Source organism: Lonchura striata, chromosome 2 (genome assembly GCF_046129695.1).
Source record: "Lonchura striata isolate bLonStr1 chromosome 2, bLonStr1.mat, whole genome shotgun sequence".
NCBI lineage: Eukaryota > Metazoa > Chordata > Aves > Passeriformes > Estrildidae > Lonchura > Lonchura striata.
The window spans coordinates 71,840,654-71,865,400 of record NC_134604.1 but is presented as its reverse complement, the minus strand read 5'-3'; the positions used below and the strand labels follow the sequence as shown (position 1 = coordinate 71,865,400).

At 38.6% G+C, this 24,747-nt stretch overlaps 1 protein-coding gene and 1 long non-coding RNA gene across 3 annotated transcripts in view; one reads left to right on the top strand and one right to left on the bottom strand.

Moving 5' to 3' along the window:
• The window catches only part of CRYL1 (crystallin lambda 1), a 51,227-nt gene that overhangs the window by 20,090 nt on the left and 6,390 nt on the right, over positions 1-24,747 (bottom strand). Inside the window, exons 3-5 of the mRNA XM_021539960.1 lie at positions 21,066-21,192; positions 9,026-9,187; positions 5,201-5,395 (exon numbers count right to left, since the gene is read on the bottom strand). Coding sequence (XP_021395635.1) covers positions 5,201-5,395; positions 9,026-9,187; positions 21,066-21,192 — 484 coding nt within the window. The remainder of the gene's footprint in view (positions 1-5,200; positions 5,396-9,025; positions 9,188-21,065; positions 21,193-24,747) is intronic.
• LOC116183414 (uncharacterized) overlaps positions 1-24,747 on the top strand; it is a 78,992-nt gene that overhangs the window by 48,152 nt on the left and 6,093 nt on the right. Inside the window, exon 4 of one of the 2 annotated variants that reach the window (XR_004148044.2) lies at positions 10,851-10,995. The exons of the other annotated variant lie outside the window; for it this stretch is intronic. This is a non-coding gene — a long non-coding RNA (uncharacterized LOC116183414). Of the gene's footprint in view, positions 1-10,850; positions 10,996-24,747 lie in introns of those variants that run through there. 2 annotated transcript variants of the gene reach the window in all.

Below are 24,747 nucleotides of genomic sequence, written 5' to 3'. Positions count from 1 at the left end.
TGGCCTCTATCATCCTTCTCCCACGGCACCTTCGCTCACCTCACCCTGTAAGAAACAGCATCAACACTATTTCTCATCCTGTCCCTTTAAACTTCATTTTTATGATGTTTCCCCTTTTATGAGGCACTGTAGCTAAATGTTTAATCTTATACCTTATCTTCAATCTTTTGGAAAAAGTGTCTGAATAACACTGTAGTATAATCAATAGTAAGGAATTTGAACTTTGAAAGTCTTGCCAGCATTAAAAGTCTGCTAAGCTTTTCTCACTTGAGAAAAGAGAGGTACATAAAATAATGATTGAAGCCAACGCACCCGATTGCCACAAAAACAAACTAAAATGGACATATAGCCAAACCATGACTTTATTTTCCAGAAGATTAACAAAAACTGAACAGCTGCCCATTCTTCTCATGTTTTACAATGACTCTAACATAAAAGAAAATCCACTTTAAAGGAAAAAAAACCACATTGAGACAGTATTAAAATCTTATGCAGAGATAAGTAGAGTACTTACACAATCCATCCTGTAACAGTTTTAACAGCTCTTAAAAGCAGTGAACTCCTAAATTATGTCAAGGTTAAAAAACTGTCACACTCCACCTGCTATCTCTGCTGCTGTATTTTATGACCTCTTTGCAAATTGCAGATGATACTTAGGAAAATATTTCAAAAATATTTCACTCAGTGATCCATAGTTAAATGTGGATCACATTTAAATGTTAAATGACAGTTAAATGACAATCATAGCTACTCACAGTAAAGCTTGAGACTCCTGAACTGAAGTGTTGGTGAAACTGTTTGGTTGTTACTTTCTGGATTATGTTAACCAAAATTTTACCTTCCGAACAAGATAAAGTCAAGCTATTTAATTAATAGCCCTTGCAACATAATCTTAAACTACTCTAAAATGTACTGGTAAAAGTACAAAAGTAATGATGTCTGTAGTGCACAGTGTGCTTCCCAGGCAAAAAAAGGCATTAAGTTTCTGCTCCAAGAATTATGAAAAAATCAGACACACCAGTGACCACTGTCAATGCAGATGTGCGAAAGCAAATAAATGGTAACAGAGAATAACCAAGAAAGCAGTTTGAGGTATTTTTCCTGTTACTGGCTAAGGGTTATTCTAATGGTTCCAAACTGGTAATATAAAAATTTAGGCTTGACAAGAGAGGAATAAGGATCTTCAACCTCAACATCTTACAGAACTTATTTTACTCTCATCTTTATCAGCTTTGCAACATTTCTACCAGAGAATACATGAATAAGAAACCTATATGAATGCCAGTCTCAGGCTATGAGGTCCTACAAAAAGTTCTCAGATACATGACCTTAAAGAGACAGAAGGCAGTGCTCTCACTATCTACTTTATCATGGAATAAATGTGGAGCATGAGGAGACAGAGATAACTAATACAAGAAATTCCTGCCACAAACACCTACACTGCCCAAATGCTTGTGACTTGCAAGTCAAAGCAATCTTTGAAAAGATATCTTGTCACTAAAAGACTAACTCAGACCCAAAATGAAACATCTCCTTGTAGCACTCTTGCTTCAAAGAGAAGCACTTGTTTGAATTATATCTTTTAGACCCATAGATGAATTCATGGTCTTTGCGTCTAAGTTCTTGTAAAGTCAAACTTGTGCATTCTGTAATCTACATTCCTTATTATCCACATAAACACAGTTCTCAGCATTCAACAGTACATCTCCAAATGAGTTTTCTTTCTCCTACTTTCCAACAAATCAGATCTCAACTTCCAAGCCTATTAATTTTTTACCACCTTACCACCACAATTCCCACTCCCACATTCAGTCCAGTCCTATAGTCAAAGCACTCATTTTGTGCCCAGCTGTAAGATCTCAGACTCCCTATGTGTGCAGCTGGGAACCCCAGCACCTTCAGAAAAGACAAACTGTATCCCAATACTCAGGTTTCTCATTGCTACTTTAATCTCTTTGCCCTGAATTATGCTCCTTTCTGTGCTCCAGCGTCCAAGTAATTGCCACATGCAATTTGAGCACCATGTGGAGTCTTGAGCCTGCACCCAGATTTCTATGCTGGCAGAGCCTTACATCAGATTTCTGGCTGTGTTAAAAGTGTGTCCTGCTCTTGGACCCACATGGCAGAAGTCAGTGAGCCCCACATAACATACAGCAAGCAGATATCTTTACCACATTTCTTTTGGCATAGCCACATCTTTACTTCCATGCTCTGTATCAGAGCCTTTCTGCCACAACATGATTCTTTGCCCATTTCTAATCCATCCCAACACAGCACTGCTAAAGAAAAGAGAAAGACTGACAGGTTGTCAGTTTTCCAGACAGATTTGGGAACTAAAACATATTCTGCAAGCTAATCAGCCTATTTATTATAACATTTCCAAAATAAATGTTTTAGGTACAGCTGTACTGCATGTCTGTCCTACCACCAATGAGTTTAACAGGACATTAGAGGTTCTGCTAGAGAAACTTCCACTAGTTTCTTTAATGAATTAAGTTCAACTGACTGAAAAAAACCCAAAAAATACCCCAACCTGTGGCAGCAGCTCTCTAGCCACAGAGAGCAGGCACAGACTTTCCCAGGCATTTTCCCAGGGAAGGCTGCAAGAAGATCAGAGAAATGAATGAGAAACAATTCTTATCTCCACTTGTTGCACCTGCTGTTGTGCGCATGTGGAATGTGTTATGGAGATTTGTTTACCAAAGGGTGATTTCTTAATTGGACACTGGATGGTGTTTGGATGGATTGACCAATTAGGTCAAAGCTGTGTCAGATGGACTGCAAGTTTCTTAATAAGTATAACATAATATAGTGTAGGAAGATACAATGAAGCAATTATTCAGCCTTCTGCAAACATGGAGCCAATGCTGATTATTACCTGGTTGGGGGCCTGCAGCGACACCAACCAACCAACAAAAACCCCAACAAAATAACACAACGATCCCCCAGTGCTTCTCAGAGTAATGAAAACATTTGTTCAAGATGTAACCAATGTGAGTAAAACTTGATTTTTAGGAGTCTCTCAAAGACAGAGTTGGGGAGATTGATGTTTTCAACAGTAAGAACTGGAAAGTGACTCCACAGTCAGAAGAATTATGTTTCCCCATTTGGAAAGTGGAATACACCAAATGAACGTGGCTTTCAATAAAAATTACGAAGCTGGCAGCACAACAGTAGAAACACAAACTGGCCCAGGCCTGCTTCTCACCTATCTGCAGTGATTCTCCTCCCATCAAAGGCACTGTGCAGCCTGATGTCACACAGCTGAAACTATACACCTTTGACAGCTGCTATTGTTCAGGCTTCTGGAATGGAAATATGGCCACCAAAGTTGTTACCGTTTAAATGTGTATTTGGCTGAAACTATAAATTATACAAGAACAGAACAACTTGGAAACTTTGATTTACAACAAAAACAAACCTTCTATATCTATCAGTCCTTCAAGCACTATTTTATTACTATTCACATAACCACCACTGCCACAAAAGTATCCATACAACAGGTTCATACTAAAGGTTTGCCTCAACTCAGTACTTCCTTTCCAACTGCAGCCCATAAAGCGTTCTTAAATTCCTTTCACAGCAAGACCAAACAGAGAATGATACTTTCAGGGATATGTACTGTACTGCCTCAGCTCCTGGCAGTCCAGTCTTTGAGACTTTGAAGGTGGAGGTTGCTTCTGCACAGTCCAACATGAATGTGTCTAAATGATCCCTGGATCCACTGAAATTTTTAGCATCCTAGGTTACTAACACAGTGGCTTCCACCATTGAGTTTATGCTCTCAGACATGTGAAAGAAGCCTGTTAGATTTTTGAGGCATTGCCTGAATGCCTGTGCTGACCATGGGTGACTGGTCCACAAGGCACAACAGGCACAAACTATAAACTCAAAATGTTACATCTGAATGGGAAGAAAAAAATTGTTTACTTTGAAGGTGACAGAGCACTGGAGCAGGATGCCCAATGAGAATGAATATTCTCCTCTGAAGTTATGCAAAATCCACCTAGGCATGATCCTGTGCAACCTGCTGTAGTAGGGGGGTGGGAATAGATCTCCAGAGGTCCCTTCCAACCCAAACTATTCTGTGATTGTACATTACTGTCTTTTCTATTCTATGTTTTCCAACATGACTACAGCCTTCTGAAAGTGTTTTTCTTATCATAAATTTGAGACTTTGTATTCAAAGTTTAACAACAGAATACATTAAAAAAATTTAAACAAACATTTCCAGTAGTAGATCAGTTCCTTCCTCACAACACTTACTGTTTTACTTACTGTTATTCACCACCTCATTTATATTGTTGTATTATGTTGCTAGTGAAAGTCAGCTACAAGTAAGCAAAATCAGTTCAGCAACTGATTTTGTTTAAACACGTATTTGGAAGTGTTTATGTTTAAGATTATTTTTAAACACTTCTTTGGAAAAAGAGTTGCTTTGTTTACAGTAATATTACCTTAATTTTAAAATCTTTACCTGTATTTGTGTGCATGGTTGTTTTAAACAGCTTGAAAAATCAAAACATTCCACAATAAAAAAGTAAGTCTTATTAAAGCCCAGTTGAAACTTTTCTCAAGAGAATAGCAACAGACTCATAACCCAGCTCCTGATGATGAAAGATCAGACTTTTCAGCACAGAACAACTAACTGTGGGAAAAGCTGAAGGCACACAAACAAATCATTCTCAGCTAGAAGTCTGAATGGGCAAGAGGAGAAATCTGTCTTTACCTAAAAGTATCAAGTAACAGTTAAACCTATGAGTGCAGCTCCTGAAAGGCCAAAGAGAAAACCATTTAAAATATTTTCATGACCACTGTACAGTAGGCCAACAACACTAGAAAAAAACAAACACGAAATGATGGGACACCTACAAAAAGAAAACTTTGTATTTTGAGTCCTGCTTTTAACATGATTCTTTTGATTGCCCTGAAGAGTATTCTGAAAAAAGAAAGCAGGATAAACAATAATTTTTAGTATCACATATCACCTCATTTTTGTCAGTCTTTGCTTTTTATAACTGACATAACTTCTTACTAGGCTTAATTTACATTTAAATATACATTTTATATTCATATGGAACAACTGAACAAAGATGACACTAATTTAAAGGATGTTTAAATAAACAATCTCACTTATCACATCTACAGAAGAACTGAAAAATCATATCTACAAGAACTGAAAAAAAAAAGATATACATACACCCACAAGTCTCCAAGCTTCACTTATCACTGCATACTGTAGTCGATTCAGAACAAACCCCTCGATTTCTCTGTTTAGTTTTACAGGAGACTGACCAATCTTCTTCATCAGGGCATATGTTCTCTCTGTCGTAGAAGGGTCTGTTTCTGGATGAGGAACAATTTCAACCAAAGGCACAAAGTAAGGTGGATTTACCTCAAGAAGAAAGACAAAAGAAGAACATCAGCCACCAACAGAACAAGTTAATATAAAGCATCTTTATAGCTGGCACTAACTTGGATAATTTCCAGTGAACACAGCAAGCCTGACATTCAGACCTTCAAAGACTTCACCAACCCAATAAAAGCTGGTGCATTAATTCAAATTAAAAGAAATAATTAAACTTGCACTAAATCAAACTGTTTAACCCCAGCAAAATTCATGGAGCTACACTAGAGATGACAGCACTCAAACAATACTAGAAGACTTTATTCTGACTTGAGGAACAGTTTGCTCAATATTCAGGCTGTTTATTGTTGTAAGACATATGGTCACCACCTGTCTTTCCAAATTAAGCAAGGCATTTCCTTTAAGACAGTCAGGAACTTTATAATAAAAGTATTGCTAAACACCACCTGTAAGATGCAACACTTAACAGATAAGCAGCTACTGGCCCAAGCCTGTAAATATATGCTTAATATAGTAACAGATATCACACAAAACCTACTTTGAAAATGTTGCAGAACAGGTTACCTCCAAACGTTGTACTTAGAAAAAAATTAATTACCTCTCCTGACTCTTCCCAAATGTACTTTCTTATCAAGTCAAGACCTTTGTATTATGTATTTTTGAAGTAAAAAAAAAAAATCCTAAAGAACATCCTGAAACAGCTAGAAGTTCTTCAGGTCATAGTGTAATCGACAGTTAGGCTGCACGCATTCTCTTTCCAAAGTAGCAGTTCTTCAGCTGTACTTTTAAAGGTGTTAAACTCAACTCTCCATCTAGTTCCAGGCAATAGAAGGGGCTAACATACAATAAATTACTACCAGGAGTAACACTGATATTTGAAGGATGGTAATTAACTACTGATTCCTTCATCATGCGCCCGCACAGTCAACTACTCTTAACTGTGCTCCTGGAAATGCAAGTAGAGGATTTAGCCACAGGAATGTGCAAGTAGCCTTTCCTCCCTGCATGTTCTTTCTTTTCAGTATTTACAAGGTTCCCGTTCCTGCAGGGCCTGACATGTGCTCTAACTACTGATGTAACACACTTCATTCCTTTTAGAGGGCCTTGTGTCCCAACACAGCCTCTCTCACATCAGTATCTTTGCAGTGCCACCAGCAATGCTGAGAACGGTGTGGTGGATGGACACCATCCAGTGGTGCCAGGCAACTGAGCAAGACCCAAGCAAGCACCAAGACATTCTCTGAGGCTTTTCTAACCTTTAAGTATATCACAGGTTCCAGTCAAAAAAAGGACAAGTTGATTGTTGAGAGAGACTAAGGCTATTAAAAATTTATTCGAAGATTACTGTTGACAGTGATCTTACTGAAGTATTCCATTTCATGAACTTGGCACAGGGAGCATATGGGTGTGTTCACTGAGGAGACACAGGAAGACAATTTTTTAGGAGTGAGATAATAGATATTGGTAAAAACTGAAAGTGGTAGACCATAGATGAAATAGGGAATGGTGGAAAGTTTCTAAAAATGAGAAGTATTTCAAGAAACACAAGGTCACCTTCGCATAACAAAGTCACAACTAAGAAACGAGATGATGAAGAAAACACTGAGAAGAATTACGTTACACAAAAGCTGTCAACAAACAATTATTAATTTTAATAGACCAGTAATAAGATTGGAGCAAAAATTAGAAGACAAAACCAATTTCAAACAGGAGTAATGGAGTTAAAAAAATAATCTAAGAGAGTTTAATGCAGTTTTAAAGTTATTTGATTGCAGGGTTTCCTGTACAACAGGGGAGTTCAGTCAGTGCACAGTCTCCTCTCGCCCCACATTTCTATTTTTGTGATCTAGCAGGCATATACAGTATATGAGAAGAGAACCACCCTGCAGCAGACCTCTATTGATCCACTGCCTGAAACTGCTTTCAGAGAACAGCTGTACCTGTTTTGTACTGTAACATAAGTATTGTGTGCATTTCTACCATACAGCTGTGCTGGGAGATTTTTTCTTCTCTAATTACTGAACCATGGTAAGCAAAGGGATGAGCTTCTTCTGCTTTTTGGGCACTTCATTTCATTTAATCTCAACACCCTCACCCATGCCAGAGGCTCTACAACTCCAGCCTTTAATTTTTCTGGTATATCAAATTCCACACTTGTTTTCAGTGTCTTGCAGAGCACTTGCTTCCTGCAGCCACCAAATCCTACTATTGCATTCAAGATCTTAGTAAAAAATAAAACAAAACAAAAAAACCCACCCAAAGCTAACGACTACTATAAAGCAGGCATGTTTCCTGATGCAGAAAGCCCCCTGGAAGAGTACACTGGTTTACAGCTTCTTTGGTATGCTCATTACAGCTGAGTGAAGCTGTGACTACGAAAAAAACAGTCTCATTTGGACTGCAAAGCCATTTGGGAACAATTAGACATTTTAAGATATCCAGAGAGTTCACTTTGACAAAATACATATCCTTGCCACAGAAACGTAGAAAATGCTTATGCAGAGACCATCTTTCCAGATCTGATAAAACCTGGTTTAAGGAGTGGCTCCTATGAAGACTGCAGTTCAGACTAAACGAAGTCATCTAGTACAGGCCAACTTGGGAAAACAGTAAGAAAGAGTACAGTAAAATCAAAGACTGACAAACAGCCAGGAACTGGTTTAAAAAACTTGTATAGTTAGTTAATATAGAAATATAGAAATGTTAAAGAGACATTATCTCTCCTCTTGACCATGCCCAGGGAATTGACATTTACTTTACACTTTGAGGGATACCCAGCAGAAACATCATGTAGTTACCAAACTGCAGAGACCAGGGCAGCACCTTTTGTCGTGACAACAGTCCTCTTAACTGATCAGCTGACCACCCAACTAACATTGGTTTAACAAATTCATTAGCTTCTTGAATAGTGGAAAACAAGCAGTAAGAATCCCAGTGATGATCAAGATAAAATGCTCTTCCATGCTGAGGAGAGATGTAATAAACTGCTGTCTGGCAGTTCCAAACAGACCTCTAAAGAAGCTCTCAAGTGCCTTTGACCATTTTGAGGTTCTGCCACAACCTCTAGTCATTCCATTTTTCACTGCCATGTCCCAGTTGGTCATGAAGCATGCAAATTCAGCTTCAAGTCCAATTTGTTCTATTTGATCATTCCTTAATTCCTCTTTCAGGAATTAAGTAATACTGCTTCTGCACCACAAGTCTAAAGAAATTGGAGTCTAAATTTCCCATCTTTTATCAATATAGCATGACAAGCACAATGCAGCTCAGTGTTTGGATTCTTACTGTTAACCAACAGAAGCCAAGAAAGGATACTAGAAAAGACTAACAATGACATGGGAAGAAAGTAGCAATGTTACGAGTTTGTACCCAAAACATAGAAATCCTAAATTTTGAAAGCCAGTAGTTTGAGAAACACACAACCACTATGAGCACAGCAGCTCACACAGACCATATCTTGGTCCAACAGTATGCAACATGCTATATCCTCTCAATTTTGTAGATTAGTGCTGCTGCTCACAGAATAACCAAACTAAAGCTTTTTTGAATATTTGGCCCTGCACACAAGAGCCCCAAATACCCTTCTGAATCTTTCAGACTGCAGTAAGAAGTTTGAGATACGGTTTATACAGAAAGGAAACACACCATCGTACTTACAGGATGTGACACAATGCACTGCTTAACATGTTTAAGGCCAGTGAACAATTTGCTGGGTAAGAGACAAGAGGTTGAGCTGCTCAAAATAACACTGTCACCCACAGTAAGATCCAGCTGACCAAAAATCTTCTTTTTCAGTTCCAGATTCTCTGGAGTACACTCCTGGAATAAAACCAAAAAACAGTATTAGAAGGCATGTAGTTCAATAGTATCTATGTATGCATCTCAGACTTCACTGATCCCATCCTAGATTGACACCTGGGAATTCAGCACAAATCATCAGTTTTAATAAGCCTAGATATACCAGTGAGCCAGTAACACAAAAATATCTTCCCACAGTTAAAGAAATGGAAAGCCCAAGAGTTTATGTACAGCAGAAGATGGACCACCACACCCTACAGGAGATTTAATGCAAAAGAAAATATTCTTCTTTGTCTAAAATACAGACTTTAACTCACACAATACAGAGGAATAAGACCCAGTCTCCACTTTTTTTTTTTTTTAAGAGTATCTCACATGATAGAAGTCAGTATTCTCTCTAAGACAAGATAGAAATGAACAGATGTATCTCAAAAGAAGACAAACTTAAAATCTCCAGAACTATGGCAGGAGATTCCAAGGTACATCTCTGCAGCCTGTGCTTGAACAATTCCCAGAGTTGAAATTAATGAAGATACTTATTAGCATTTTAAATATGAGGGTCACTGAGAAGGACTTCTGAAGACATTTGAAATAGAATGAATGCTATCCAAACTTCTACCAAAGCTACTGAGCACATTCAGCTCTTCATCACTGTGTGAAATTTCACACATGTGAGACAAGAGCCACAACTTATAATCACCAGATTTCCAAAGTTATCTCCAGAAGATGCATGAAGGAGAGCATGCAAAGATCCACTAGTCTGGGAGGAGAACAAGGGATAATAACTACAGTGGATCCCACAAGCAACAAAAGTCTTCAGCCTATGAGAAGCAAATGGAGGAAGAAAGCCAGCCTGTTTCGAGGGATTTTGGAAGAGTTAAAAAAAATCCAAACAAGATCCCAAAGTTGCATAACCTCAGCCTTCCCCTTAAAACACACAGAAAATACCTGCTCTGTTCCAACTCTAACCTTCTCCCACCTGCCAGTACTTCATTATGTCCTTTCTGTTATGTTGAACTAAGGCAAGGTTAGGGGAAAAGACTATACATTTGATGTAATCCAAAATATACATTTAACATCTGCTGCTTCAGACAGACTCTGTGGCAAGAATACCCAGGACCAGAGTTTTTAAACCAAAAAATGGGTTAAAAGTAATTTGAAGTCATAAAAAATAAGTTGCATGGAACAGTACTAAAGGTTCCATGATGCAGAGGAGATAAATAGGGTCATTTAAGAACTCCAGATAGAGCCCAGAGTATTAGACAGCCTTATCAAAACAAAATGATACTCTCCTCATACTTCCAGAATCCCTGCTTGCTGGTTAAGTTTAAATAGTTTCTTTTAGTGAAGCCAAAGATGATGAGAACTCTGCAGATACTGTTCAAGCTAATAAAAGAGCTGCTTTGAATAGGTTTGTGAACTTGAAACTCTAAGCCTGCTCTCACATCAGATGATAATCAAAAAGGCAAACTCAAATCTGCTGGAAACTCAAACCTGCCATGGTTACGTAAGGTTTCTGAATGGGCCATTTGCTTGGAGTTTCTTGTATAGTGTCACAATTGTATTCAGGTTGTTGGACCACTGTAATAAAGCTTCTGTTCTCAAGCACGCAATTATTTTCTCAAATACACCAATTCCCTGAAGACCAGGGGGAAAATTAAGCTCTAAACAATCCATTAAACAGGAACTTCACTTGCTGTCAGTTATGGAGCCTGGAAAGGTCTGAAGCTATTCTGTTTACCATGAGAAACGAAAGATCAAACAGAGAGCAGGTAAGATATGGGTTTAATGCTATCAGTTTCTCTCAAAGAATCAGTGCAGAAAGGTCAGCATGCACCACTATGCATTTTAAGTGACACTGTATATTTCTGTGCCCTTTTCTTAGGGAAGATCATACTTCTCACTTGCAGAGAACAGTAAACCTTTATTCCAAGGCCTGGTCACCTAGACAAGGTTGCTACAAATCTGGCTTCTAATTTAAACTTTATTAGACATCTCTTAAGAGTCTGATCAGAACATGACAGCTGTTAATTTTTAAAGCCCATCTCCTGGAAGTGTTGTATTGAATTAAAGGCTTATATGTAATAGGAATTACACTATCCAAATATACAGTCAGAGAACACACAGCAGCTAGTTAAACCAGTAAAGAACTACACAAAGATAAACACATGCTAGACTCCCTCCCTAGCTAACTGATACACCACATGGTGATTGAGGTCTAGTTGCCTCTAATTAAGAAGCTGCACTCACGTGGCACAACCCCTGAAATGCCAGCACATGGAAAGCCAGTGAGTTTCATCTGTTTAAATCCACTGTCTCTGTGTTTTTCTATAGGCCTTTCTCACCATGCCACCCACCATCTGTACTCCCACATTCATCCATGCTCATCTAAATGCACAACTTCATTTTCCTATATTTAAATGCTGGCCTCTGTCCAGGTTCTTCCCATCCATTCTTAAATAAGCCAAGGTAGCAACTCCTCTGTAACGTCTAGAAAAACACTCCCCAAAACACGATCTTGCAAAATACCTTTTCCTTATACGATCAAGGAGAATTCCTGCTGAGCAATTTATTAGTACTGGGAGGCAAAAAAAACAAAACATGGCCTGAAGCAAAGCCCTGCAACACAGTGGAATGGTCCTAAAATACACAGACATCCTATACAAGCAGTCTAACATGAAAGCCAGATATTTAAACTAGCATGCAGAAGGTCAAAGATTAGCAGCCACTCAGCAACCAGCAAGGCACTTTCTGTAAGATATCTGGAGATGCTGTCACAGGGAGCAGCATCAAGCCTTCCCAGTAACAAGTATGGAGTCTGATGGTAGTCCACCAGCATTAGGAATTGCTGAATAAAGAAGTCTGAAAACTACACTGCACACTGAATTCCTACCTCCTGACTAGATCCTGTCTGGTGCAAATTGAAAACATAAACAAGAAAGTCTTTCTTCCCTGGCAATCTTAATATGAAGGTTTATGATAATATATACATCCCTGCAAATGAAGATAGATCTATCTTGAGCTCTCCTAGACCCACCTTCATTGCAGGAGTGTATCCCATACAATGAGACTCTTCAAAGTAGATTTTGGCCCAACAGGCCAAAGTTGTCCCTCCTGAAGTTTAGGGCTGTAATCCCAGTTTTTGTCTTCCTTCTCCTCTCAAGGATCCTCAACTTCACCATCTCATGGTCACTACAGTCAAGACTTCCCCATGACCTTCACATCTCCAACCAGTTCTTCATTGTTTGTGAGGTCCAGCACAACCTGTCCTCTATTCTAGTCCCCAACCACCTGTGTTAAAGTTACCATGAATTAATTCCACAATCCTTCTGAATTCTTTGTGCTCTCCTGTGCTGTCCCTCCAGCAGATATTGATGTGGTTGAAGCCCCTCCATGAACACATGGGCCTGTGAATGTGAGGCTTCTGAAGAAGGCCTTTTCTTCCTGATCAAGTGGTCCATAACAGATGTCTACCACAAAGTCTCCCATACTGGTGGTCCCGCTAATATTGACCCAAAAGTTCTGAACTGGCTCCTCAATTAAACCAAGGGAGAGCAAGAAACACCCTATTCCCCTCCCATAGTTATCTCCCTCCTACAGCTATTCACCTTTGTCTTGTACCACCTAACCCCCAGGAGTTGCATTTCAGTGCCATGCCACAGCTGCTACAGCAAGAGCAGCCTGTGCCCTTGCCAACTGAGGTAGAAAATTATCTTCTAGAGTTCTGCAATTTCCCCTTTCCCAGGAAATTCAGTAAGGTTTTAAGCAGCAGGTAATTTGTTTAGAAGCCACAACCACTTTGACTGCACCAAGAATCCTCCTCATCTCCTGCAGTTAAGTGAGGATCTCCAAACATGCCACAAGCCCCTGCTCTGTTTATATACATATAAAACTTACAGCATTTTAAGAAGCCTCAGTTTGTCAGTGCTTTGATTTAGCTGACATTTTTAAGGCACTCCTGTAGAACAGTTCCCAGAGTCAAGTGACAGCAATCCTCTCCTCTCACAGAATGAGGCCATAGTAGCAGCTTTCAAAGCACAGTACTATCCCACAAACTGGACCCAGACTGTCAGCACTCCTGCAACAGGAACCACATTATATCCAGCTTTTTGTGGGAATATAAAGAACATCACAGGATTAATAGACAAAGAGTGCTGCATGTCAGAAAAGGAGCTTTTCTGAAAGCTTGGTGCCTAATACATTTCTACAAATACTTCCATTATCTTCTATAGTTATAATCCACTAGGAAAAGAACTTCACAGAAAAGACAGGCATAATTGTTTTACTTTCAATCTAAAAAGTCACTTGAGAATGTTTTATTCCTCAAAGAAAGCTTGATTAATATAAACCTACAAAGCTTTGGCCTGTGGTTTTTTTTTTTTCCTACACATAATCTGAATACTGTTTAAGACAAACATTAAAAATACCTGAACAGGAGGCCTGCAAATTTAATGAAATTAAATAGATCTCAAATTACTATCTATAGCAACTGTACAGTCAAATACAATTATTTCATGTAATTTTACCAAATCTAAATAATATAATAAAAGATTCTTGTAAAAGCCTCTTTGAGAAAAGTACATATGCTAAAATAAGCTCTCTGCAAATTAAACCCTGCCACGACAACCAGCTGTTTCCTCCAACATCACTGGCAAAGTTGAGGTTACTGAAGTTACCAAAGCAAAATTCCATCTATTTATTCCATCTTGCATATAGACTGCTGTGTTTCAGTCACCATTTTATTGAATTCACATCAAATTATATTTTAAGCAAAAGAGTGTTTAAAACATTCACTACTATCATTAGTATTTCAGTCCTAATTATTGTAATTTCTATTTGGCTTTTGTGTTGATATTCTGGTTTGTTGTGTTCCTGCAGGGTTTAGGTGTGTATGTCTATTCTGGAAAGTGAAGATGCACCTTTTATAAAGGAAACTTGAGTGCTTTTTTTATTGTATTCCATGTCAGTATTCCATGTATTCCATGCAATTTAAAAACTTCACATTTTGACTGCAGAGGCTGGGAGTTCAGGTACTGAAACAAGCAGAGACATAAAACTGTATTTTTAATATCAGAGCAAATTATTAAATAGAAGTATCAATTTTGCTTCTGATATGACTATTAGCTAATAGAACTTAGCTCAAATATATCTATTTTTAATATATTGAATAGGTTTGGTAATTTCACAAAATTCAAAATCATTACATATTTCAAATGCAAGTACTTGACTTCCAAGTATTTTGGACTTTTCCATCACACTCCCCTCAAAAATAGTTTTAGATGCATATTTTGAGGCACTTTAGAGATGGATAGTATGTGCATCTAGCAGTATACCAAGGCATTATTAAGACAATGTGACTAACAAAAATTCATTAATTCAAAGATGGTAAGCATATTTACTTCAGTCTCTTTTTGTAAAGTGCTGCTATCCTCCTTAAGGATAAAGGCAGGGCCAGCAGCTGGGTAGGAGGCACACACACTTTTGCATGGCTTTGGGATGAGACACACACACAGCTGTTGTCAAAGGAGGCCCCAGGTTATTGCACACCTTTCGGTGCAGTGTCAGGACTTTGATCAGTTAAAAGGAAGTAGAAGGAAAAAAAAAAAAAAAACAACAAAAAACAAACCACCACAAAAACCCTGAAACACTTGGATGTGAGGCAGAAACCCAGCCCAGTGGGATACATACAGAGGAACAAGAGCTCATCAGCCTGTCTGCCCCTTTCCCACAGCAGATACTCATTCCACTAAGTGGGTATGCAACTTCCTCCAAGATGGTTTCAAGCTCATGAACAAAAACCAAATCATTAACAAAAATGTCATTTGCAACAAAAGCCTCCCTAGGTGTAAACCAACTCTAGTTAGTCCAAACCAAGCCACACAACCTTGACAATCAACACTTTTACTTTGAACCTGAACTAACTACTGCTATCCTGTAAGCCACAGGTAAGAAGGCATCATAAGGGCAGCAGCTCCTTTAACTGAAAAGCAGACTGGCTGTTTGTTAGGCATGGGAGGGCCACATAATCACCATGTGAAACAATTATCAAAAATATGAATAAAGTACAGGCATGTGAGTTTCACATCCCAGAGCTTCAGTTACGGACTTTCTATGGGTTATGTATGCACTGGAGCAAAATGCTCAACATGGGAGAAGAAGGAATCACACCACAAGATAATTTTAAGAACAGGTTAACATATTTTTGACAGACAGTTGTCTAGGTATGACTGATCCTGCCTGCCTTTGGTCTCATCACTAGATAAAGAAACTTATTGTAAAAGCAGTCATAAAAGATCAGGTAAAGGCACCAGCACTTTCAGGCTAACCTAATTTAAAATAATAATTTAGGGCTATAAATCACATTAGATATAGAGTGGTAATATCTTATTGGTTTTGAACATATGAGCTCATACAAGTGTGAAATCTGATGCTTCATGAATCACTACCTCTTGAGTGACATGAAAGATTGTTGACTGCAAGATACTGTGCAAGTAAACAACACTAAGGTGAAATCCAGCACTTGGATGGAAACATTCCGTACTCTCCTACTTTTCATAAACATACCCTGTCAAAGAATCTGAAGTTACTGCCATTTTATACTGTTCAGACTAAATGACTGAATTACAAGTGTCCTCTCAACCTTTAGCAGAAAAAAACGGAATTTGTGAAGGTACTAGTCTTCAGAACTACCTCTTCTAAAATCAGACAAATTTGGGACGGTTTGAAGGGCTTCTGTGAGAGGCTTTTTGGCTGTTTCTTTTGTTTAAAGCAAATACAGCAAATTAAGACAAGTTTGCTTCTTCTCCTCTTAGTATCAGGGCATGAAAAGATCCATCATTTTCCATGATGTTCACATGGCCAACGAAACTTTCAAAAGACAGACAAGCCGATCAGGCTGCAACAGATGAAGATCTTTTTTTTTCCCTCAGGAAAGGGCAATAAGATCTCAGACTAGTTGACTGACATCCTCCTCCCTACATCTTCTCTCAAAGTACTAGATTTTCTCTGGTTTTCCCTACCCTGATTTCATCTACCCTGAAAACTAGGGGAAGTGATCTAGGAAAGGCAATGGAAACACACCACCACCCTAGAAAAGGGACCAGGGAGTAACGGAAGAGAACCTGAAGAGCAAGATTAGTTGTCAGGCAGGATGACAATTTTGGCAATGCCAACCTCCTGAAACAAGGACCAAAACCATATTCAAGACCATAATGGTGGACGACATCAGCTGTTATATGCACAGAATAGGTGGGAAATAAATGTTAGAAAACTTGGAAGGACATAAGTCCATTCAGCAGGAGCATCTGTTTACCTAAACATCATCTTTCAGTTCAATTCAGATGCTGATTTCATAAAATGTTTTACAGCAAGTCTTAAAGATCTGATCATCTAAACCTTTAAAATTAGAAATAATTTTCTCAAAACTTCTACAAAGACAGCAAGTCAAGTCCCAAGCCTAAAACCTGTTCCCTCAAAAGCCAAAACACAACTTCTGGTGCCTCACACCAGTGTTTAAGCTCTGTGGAATAAAACCAGGGCTAAGGTTATATTTGCCCAGCTGAGAGCAAACAGACCCATGTTTATCCATCCAGGGCTCAGTTCAGAAGAAGCCACATTACTGCAATGCTTGCACACTCTGCCTGCCAGCAGTTTTGTTTCTACAGAAGTCTGTGACTAACAGAGCCTCCAAAACAGTATGGTCTTCCAGCCTATGAGCTCAGGGCAGCTGAAGATATCTTCATCTACTGTCTGCAGACATTCCCTCATCCCCAGAAGTAAAACAGTTCTTGAAAGAAGTCAGGAAAGCCAAACAAAAGCTACAAGTAGAAACTGGTAACAGACAGTCAAAAACTAATTTTTTATCACCAGAGACACAAAACACCTGTTGTCAAAGATCCAAAGTCAATGCTGATTTTGCACCCTGAAGACACCACCAGACTTTCTGAAAGCTGTTAACACTGTTTTTTAAAAATATGTCCAACTGGAAAAGATAAAAGAGCCAGCAAGATCTGAAAGATACCAGGTTGAAAATCAATTAGTGTCGTTATCAACAGCTTAACAGTCTGTGCAGATGTAATGGCAAGAGGGAGGAAAGGGGGCAGAACACCCTCTCTTTTTAAAGGGATGGGCAGGAAATGAAGACACTGTTCTAAGGCTTTTAGGCAGAGTTCTTTTAAAAGTAAAAAGGATAAATGATACTTCAAGAACACAAGGTGTAAGTTAAAAGTTTAACTTCATCCCCTTGCCCAGTCTGTTCTGTTCAATGCCACAGCACAACAGATGGATTCAGAGATCACCTCTCAGTGACCTTTTGTGTCCATCTTCAACCAGCCCAGCCACCCCTCACAAGTCACCAAAGACACAGCAGCCCCGGTGTCAAGAGTAAGATCTTAGCAATAGTCATCCATCTAATCTTCCTCTGAAAACTAGCAAACTCTATTGTTCAGTTAGTAAATTGTTCAATTAAAAACCTTTGGTTTTGTTTTACTAGTGTTGTGGTAAGAGATCATACAAGTGCTACACTTCTTTCAATTTATCTTATTTATGAACTAGCATATATCCACTAAAATCTGGTTTTAATACTCAAAGGAGAACAAAGATGTTCAGTACCCAATAGTCACATGAAGACAGATAACAAAAGTAATCATATATTTATGCAAGAAAGCTAAGAGCACAAAATTAAGAAACATTTAACTCATCCATGATAGTCCCACGCCAGGAACATTTCTAGTACAAACATATTCATTAATTTGTCTCCATGGAGTTTTCAGCTAATGGAAAAGTTATTTCAGCATTAAAGCTTTTAAGTGATACAAAAACTTGCTGTGTACATTCACCTACATGCTATAAGTTATGCACTTATTCCAAGTAGCATAGGAAAGTTCTGAGAAGTAAACTTGTGTGAGTACTCAGACTGAGAGCAAAACATGGACTGATTTCCTTCTGAAGATGATGTAAAGCACACTAAGCAAGACAAGTTACTTCATGAAAATGCTGAGAAGAGAGAATATATAACCTTTTAAAATGTTCAAGACATCACTGTTATAAATTTTCTTCTCAATCCTTCTAATTATCTCTTGCATCTTTTTCCCAATTGTATCTTCACTGATATAACTTAGGAACTTCCATTTTTTACTATTTTATTCCTTCTAAGTTATGTCCTATGAAAACTACATAGAAGGCAATTGTATGAAGAATTTACTCATAGAAGGCAAACATCAAGAAGTTTTTTAAAGCTTTAAGTGGACTTACTCGACAAAGGCCAGATTTGAAAAGAAGTTAAGATTTAACCAACTAAAATCCAGGGTAAAGAAATGGAGTTCTCATGAAAATTTTGAAATAAGCTAATCCGTAGGTTGTATCATTAAGCATGAAAATTGAGTCCTCTATAATTGACTAAGATCAATGCAACCAATATTTTATTTTTTAAGTAACAAAGTCAGAACACTTGCACTCATAAGTTACAATTAGTACATTTTATCCTTCCACATTCAAAGCTGCACTAAGCAGCATTTCTTAAATTTCATATGGTTCAGTCATAGTCTGCTCACTGCTGAAATAAGGGTATGAGCCTCGATTGTTTCATTCTATTCCACCACCCTCCTTCAAGAGAAAATGAAAGTCTATTTCTAATAAATTGCCTGCCCACTTCCATTGTGCATTTGTTAACACTTTGAATCAAACTTTAATCCTATAGTTTGGAGAGCTGATACAAATAGTACAACCATGTTTCACACAAATGACCTGTTATCCGTGGGCATACTGCAGCTATTCAGTTTATTTTTACTAATATACTAAGCAACTGCATGTTTAGAGACATCAAGAGGGCTAAGGGAACATAAAATAGTGCCAGAAAGCTGCAGATACCCCAGGTACACTGTTGCTGTTTGGACACTACCAACACAACACTGCTATCTTCAGCTACCTGAAAGGAACACACAGGTTCTCTGAGGTGCAGGCTGGTAGGACAGCAGGCAAGAGACTGAAGTTGCACAAAGAGACTTCCAATTAGATATTAGGGGAAAAATGCAATGACAGTAGTCAAACATTTTAACACATCACCCAGAGAGACCAGAAGTGTTTACCCAAAATTCAACTGCACAAATTCTGCACAAGTTGAAGCAAGTTGGTCCTGCAATGGGTTGGGCCAGATGAGTTCCACAGGTTCCTTCTAACAGAAAATTACTTTGATTTTGCAACATTTGCTCAATGCCCATTTTGTAAATGAATTGACAGTGGTGGGACCTTGATTTAATCTGATGTTGCATGCAAGACCTTGTTTAAAAATCTTAAGATTTTGCCAAAGGCCCTCTTTAATGGGATCAATAGCATATCAAAACCCAACACCCCTGCCAGAGCAACAAAACCCAAGAACTCCATGACAGCTATGTTCAGCTTCAAAAGAAGATGGTAAAATAGAAGTCAGAATGTTAAAGAGATACAAAGTTGGCACTAAGAAAAATCAGATCCTTACAGGTAGCATACAGAGAAAGTAAGGACACCATATGGATATACCATGTAGTAAGAAATGCTTGAAACAGCAAAAGAAAACAAGAAGATCTATGAGAATACTGGAAACAAGAAGACAGCCTTCACAAGCAGTAGGTAGGAAGAACAGTCAGTTCTTACTCACTGGAATAGGCTGGCCAGTGCTGTTTCACAGATAGCTGTGCCCTTTGTTACATCCATTCATAAATGACCTAAAAGTTAGCTTATGAAATTTAAGTTGGCCATTGTTATTACAACCACAAACATTTGCAGAAGGACTTCACAAGACTAAGTGTTTAGACAATAAATTTGGAAATTAAACTCAGTACAAGTAGGCAAAACATGCATGAACACAATACTATGAACTAACATGTTCCAAGCTCATCAGTGATGAAAGAGCAAGATACTGGAGTTGAATATTTAATTTCATGTACTACTGTAAAAAGCTAGAGTATATTCACACACTGACTTCTGTGTGAGCCTTCACCCTGCCTCCCATTCTCTCCTCCTCACTTCACCAAATTGGGAGGAGTAAAATGTCTGGAAGTCTGTGCTCTTTTCAGTTCAATTTGTTACTAGGGTTGTGTTGCAGCTGATCAGACTGGGAATTTACAGCCTTAAACAGTGTAAGTTGTAAACTAGAGTACAGCACAAATACATGTTGAGACAGCTAATGGTACGACACTGGAATAATACTCGGGAGCCATACAGGGTAGAAGATGCCAATCCTAATGAAAACACATTCATACTTTATCCCAGAAGTAATCCCAGATTAGCCTATTCTCTGCACTATGTCCAATCCAGTGAGCATATTAATAATTAAGCAGCCACAAACTATCAGTCCTAGCAGTTCAGCTTGTTCCCCATTCAAATTTTACTTAGCAGCACAGATTTCAAACCTATGTATAAACCCTGTTTTTAATACTTTAGCACTCTGGGATAGCTGTGCTTGGCTACAGCACTCCCTCACAGTCAGAATAGTCACCCCATATGTCATGCTACCTGCCTTCACTAAGTATCTGGAGAGGGAAAAACACATTTTTTGACAGGCTCTAGAACATGTGGAATTCCCTGAGTGATAATCTGTCCCTCAAAAATCTCCTGCCAACCTTCACCTTACATTCATCTTTTTAAGAGGTACAGTCATTATTATACATGGAGGTCAGCAATTCCCTCTCAGCTTAGCTGCCAGCCTCTCCCCCACTAACTCAGAATAAACTTGCAAGGATTCTAGTGTAAGAAATTCTGCAAAGAGGCATGATCTCCCACGGCAGGATACCAGGCTACAAAGAACTTTAACAAGCATGACTATATCCTTATGGGGTCATGATGTTGAACTCTCCAGTGCCCACCTACTGCATAGCACAGCTTTTAATCACCGTTTGCTAGGAGTTGGCAAATCTTTGCTTACCTGAATGAAAGTTGCACCCTCTACTGCTGCCTTCAGGTCTGTACAAACGCTAATGAGAGCCAACTGCTGCTCCGCACTCAAAGCTCCTTTCAGGACTCCCAACTTCTCCATCTCTTTCATTTGTTTGCTGACAGAAACAACATAGACACATTTAAACACTTTATCATTGTTCAGCCACCATCAGTTCTTAAAAAAACCTTCTTAACAAACCATAACTATTTGTCGTGCCACTGCGCACATCTCTACTCAAAAACATAAAATATTCATTTCAGTCATTTCTCCTACGTCCCCCATCTTATCAAAGGTTTTTCTTCAAGTAGACAGCTCCAAGGTCTACATCTAGATGTAAGATGGTCACCATTTCAAATTTGTTTTAACTGGTGCACAATCAGCAAGAGGGTTTTTTTTTTTGCTCATATTTAATGGGAGGCAAGGTCCCTTTAATTAAACTTCATCAAGTTTCACAAACAGCTCTTTTGCTACAAAGCCTCACTGTAGGAACACCTCTTTACTAGTAGAGAAATAAATAAATACATTCAATACAGGTAAGAGCCCCTCATAAAAACCATGCCACTACATTTTGAGGTTTTTAAAATGACTACAGAACAAGTGTCAAAAAATGTAAATAGTTACTAAACTTGAAATAAATGCTCAAGTACACACCCTGGCTGGGACTGGACATGCCACTTCTTCAGAAAAGGTCTCTACAGTTTGAAGCCCTCAAACATCCAGAACAAGCAAGCCATTTTTCAAAAACATTATAAGCTGCTTAGAGGAACAATGGCCACAGAAATTAGGTGGGATTAAACTGTCTGATCACAATCAACCTAAAGCTCTTTGATGTAGTCTTTATCATGGTTAAATGGGTTCAGTTTTCATCAGTTACATCGAGACAGAAGTCCTCTGAGCCTTTGGTTATTATTCAGCAAAAACTGCTCATCCTCATGAAGACATGAGAAAGTTGACCTAATGAATAGCAGCAGGAAAAAAAAAATCCTTTTTTCTTCCTACCCACTTAATTAAGGACACAGCAAATGGATGGCTTAAAAGCACAGACTTCTACTTCTTGAGTAATTTATGGCAAAGAATAGGAAACAGGGATCTTCAGCTCCCTTTCCCAAGGTCACAGGGAATATACAGCATGCTGGACAGAAGTTTCATCCAACACTTAAGGCTTCTAGTGCTGGCACACTAAAGGTGCCAGTGCTTCATCTGGAAAGAAACAGGTGCCCTAAGCTACAGAATCCAAACTTCTGGCTCCCTCACACCTTGTGAGGCAAGATGAATAATTCAAAAGGTCTTTATTATCCATTAATTAGTTCATTTCCCAGGTGTTTTGCCTAAATCCAGCATACTCTTGCTCACATGCTTAAAAAAACTTCAAATCAAACAAAAACACACACACAAAAATTACATTTGAAGAGATCATATCAGAATTACTTCCTTCTTTGAAGAAGAGGGTGAAGTTCTTGTTCACTCTCATTGCAATACTACATTTGGCTCATCTTCCCAGGTTCTCCAAAATTACAGTACATGACTGGTGATTGAGGGATTTGAAAAAGCTAGTCATAGACTAAGTGATTCAGCTTTTATTTCTCTTCACCAAGCTTGCAGCACCCATCTCCTGTTTCATATCTTTCCTTCTGTGCCAGTGATTACCATTCTGCATTTCTGCTTTTCCGTCATAATCCACTAACAATACCTGTGCACTCAGAATACCATTTCTTAGTTAACCTTCAAACCTGCCATCGTCATCTTTGGAATTTGAGGCTGGACTGATTTTTTTTTTTTATTCCAAACCAAAAAGCATTCTTTTTAACATAACCAATCTTCATGATAGTCATACAATTAAGTCAGTTAAAACGCATAGGAGGGAAATATGTGCATTACTTCAATTTTGGCTTTCCCTCCTGGGAAATTTTAATTTTCTTGCACCCTTTGCCAATCTACTTATAGCCATTCTGACTCTTTTGTTCTACAAACAAATTTTAGTCTTTTAAACACCAAACCATCTTTATATTCCCATGGGGTATTAGATTGCTGCAGAACTGTGGGAAACCAGTGTTCCGTGATACTTGCCATACATTAAGACACAAAGGTTTGTACCTAGAGCAGTGCACCACTGACCTCTACTGGATGACCTTTTAATGACGACAGCCTAAATTTTTAGGGGATCATCCCTACGTTGACCTTCGACTGCAATCATTGCAGCCATATACAAAGCTCCACTCTGCAGCTGTATTGTATGTGCAGCTCAGAGAGCTTCACTCAATACCTGTAAGGTCTTTCAAGAATGAAGAATTCACATCGATAAGAAAATACTACTTCCTTTCTGAGCTTACGCTTCACCTATCTCCAGAGTTTTACTGTTGTACCTGTCTGCCCATGTCAGCACTATTCTGGGAACTGGGCTAGTATTTGCTTCAGGACAAGGCATCCAATCTATGGGAACACTCCCAATCACATAAAATGCCTGGGATGCTTCTGGTTACAAATCCTACTCTGAAAGTCTTTACGGAAGGACCCTGAAAGAAATGCTAACACTTTACTCATCCTGTTCACACCCCACTTGCCTCACCTTTATCCACAGCCACTACTGGGCAGGTATATTCAGCACACACAGCTGCAACCAGCAAATACTTACTAGAATTATGACTGCTTAATCACAACCATTCTGCCCACACTAATAAGGGAATGAAGAGAAAACACCAGCCCTGTTCTTCACAAGTTCAGCCAGCTGCTGTTGCCCAAAGACTAGAACTATTCAACAGTCAAAACACAACCATCTAGTGCTGTCTGATAAATAGTAGTTGGCATGGTGAGAACAAACCAAAACATCACTCATATTTAGCCTGAGACAGAACAGACCAAGTAGGTTTTGTGTAGCCAAGCTTGAAAGCTTTCAGGAAAGGAGATTTCGCAACTCCTTGGACAACCTGTTACTCTGCATACCCGGCAAATGCGAGCATCATAACTGTTCTCAAAACACAACTTTAGTAATTACACAAATCACCCTTAATGAGGTATTTTCCACTCAGACAGAACTTTTGTAAAGGTAGAATCTATCCCCTTCCAAAGCCTATCAATATGTTCTCTAGTTAGTTCTGCAATGATGCAGTTTTGCCTAGCTAGTTAATTGCACTTTTGGGTGTGGTGGGTGGGCAGAGATAAAAATCAAAAGGTAGAATAAAGCCTACGATTTAGCACAAGCTTGATGTGCCAGCATCAGGCGCTCAATATCAAACTGTGCTCTGAAAAGAATCATCTAGTTAGAAGTTCTCCCCTCAAAAGAGATAAATAAAACTATCAAAGAAGACTTAAGCCAAGCCAAGGCATTTTGCTCTTGATATTTACAGTACTGATACAACAAAACAATACATAAGACAGACTGGAAGATGAAGCCAGTAAGCCTGGTAATCAATCAATATTTATCAATAGAATAATTATGTTTAGAACAATAGCAAGTAACTACTTGGAAAAGTTTACATATTACATATTATAATATTTACATATCATAGATTTGTTTTTGGCAGAGGGGCATGCACTAAAGCATTTTTGCATCCTGTGTTTTAGGAGTACTTTCAGGAATAGGATTCCACTTGTTTTTCTAATTCTCATTATTTCAAACTTTAGCAACGTTTCATTCAAACTAGAATCACACCGATACAGGGAAAAAAGCTTG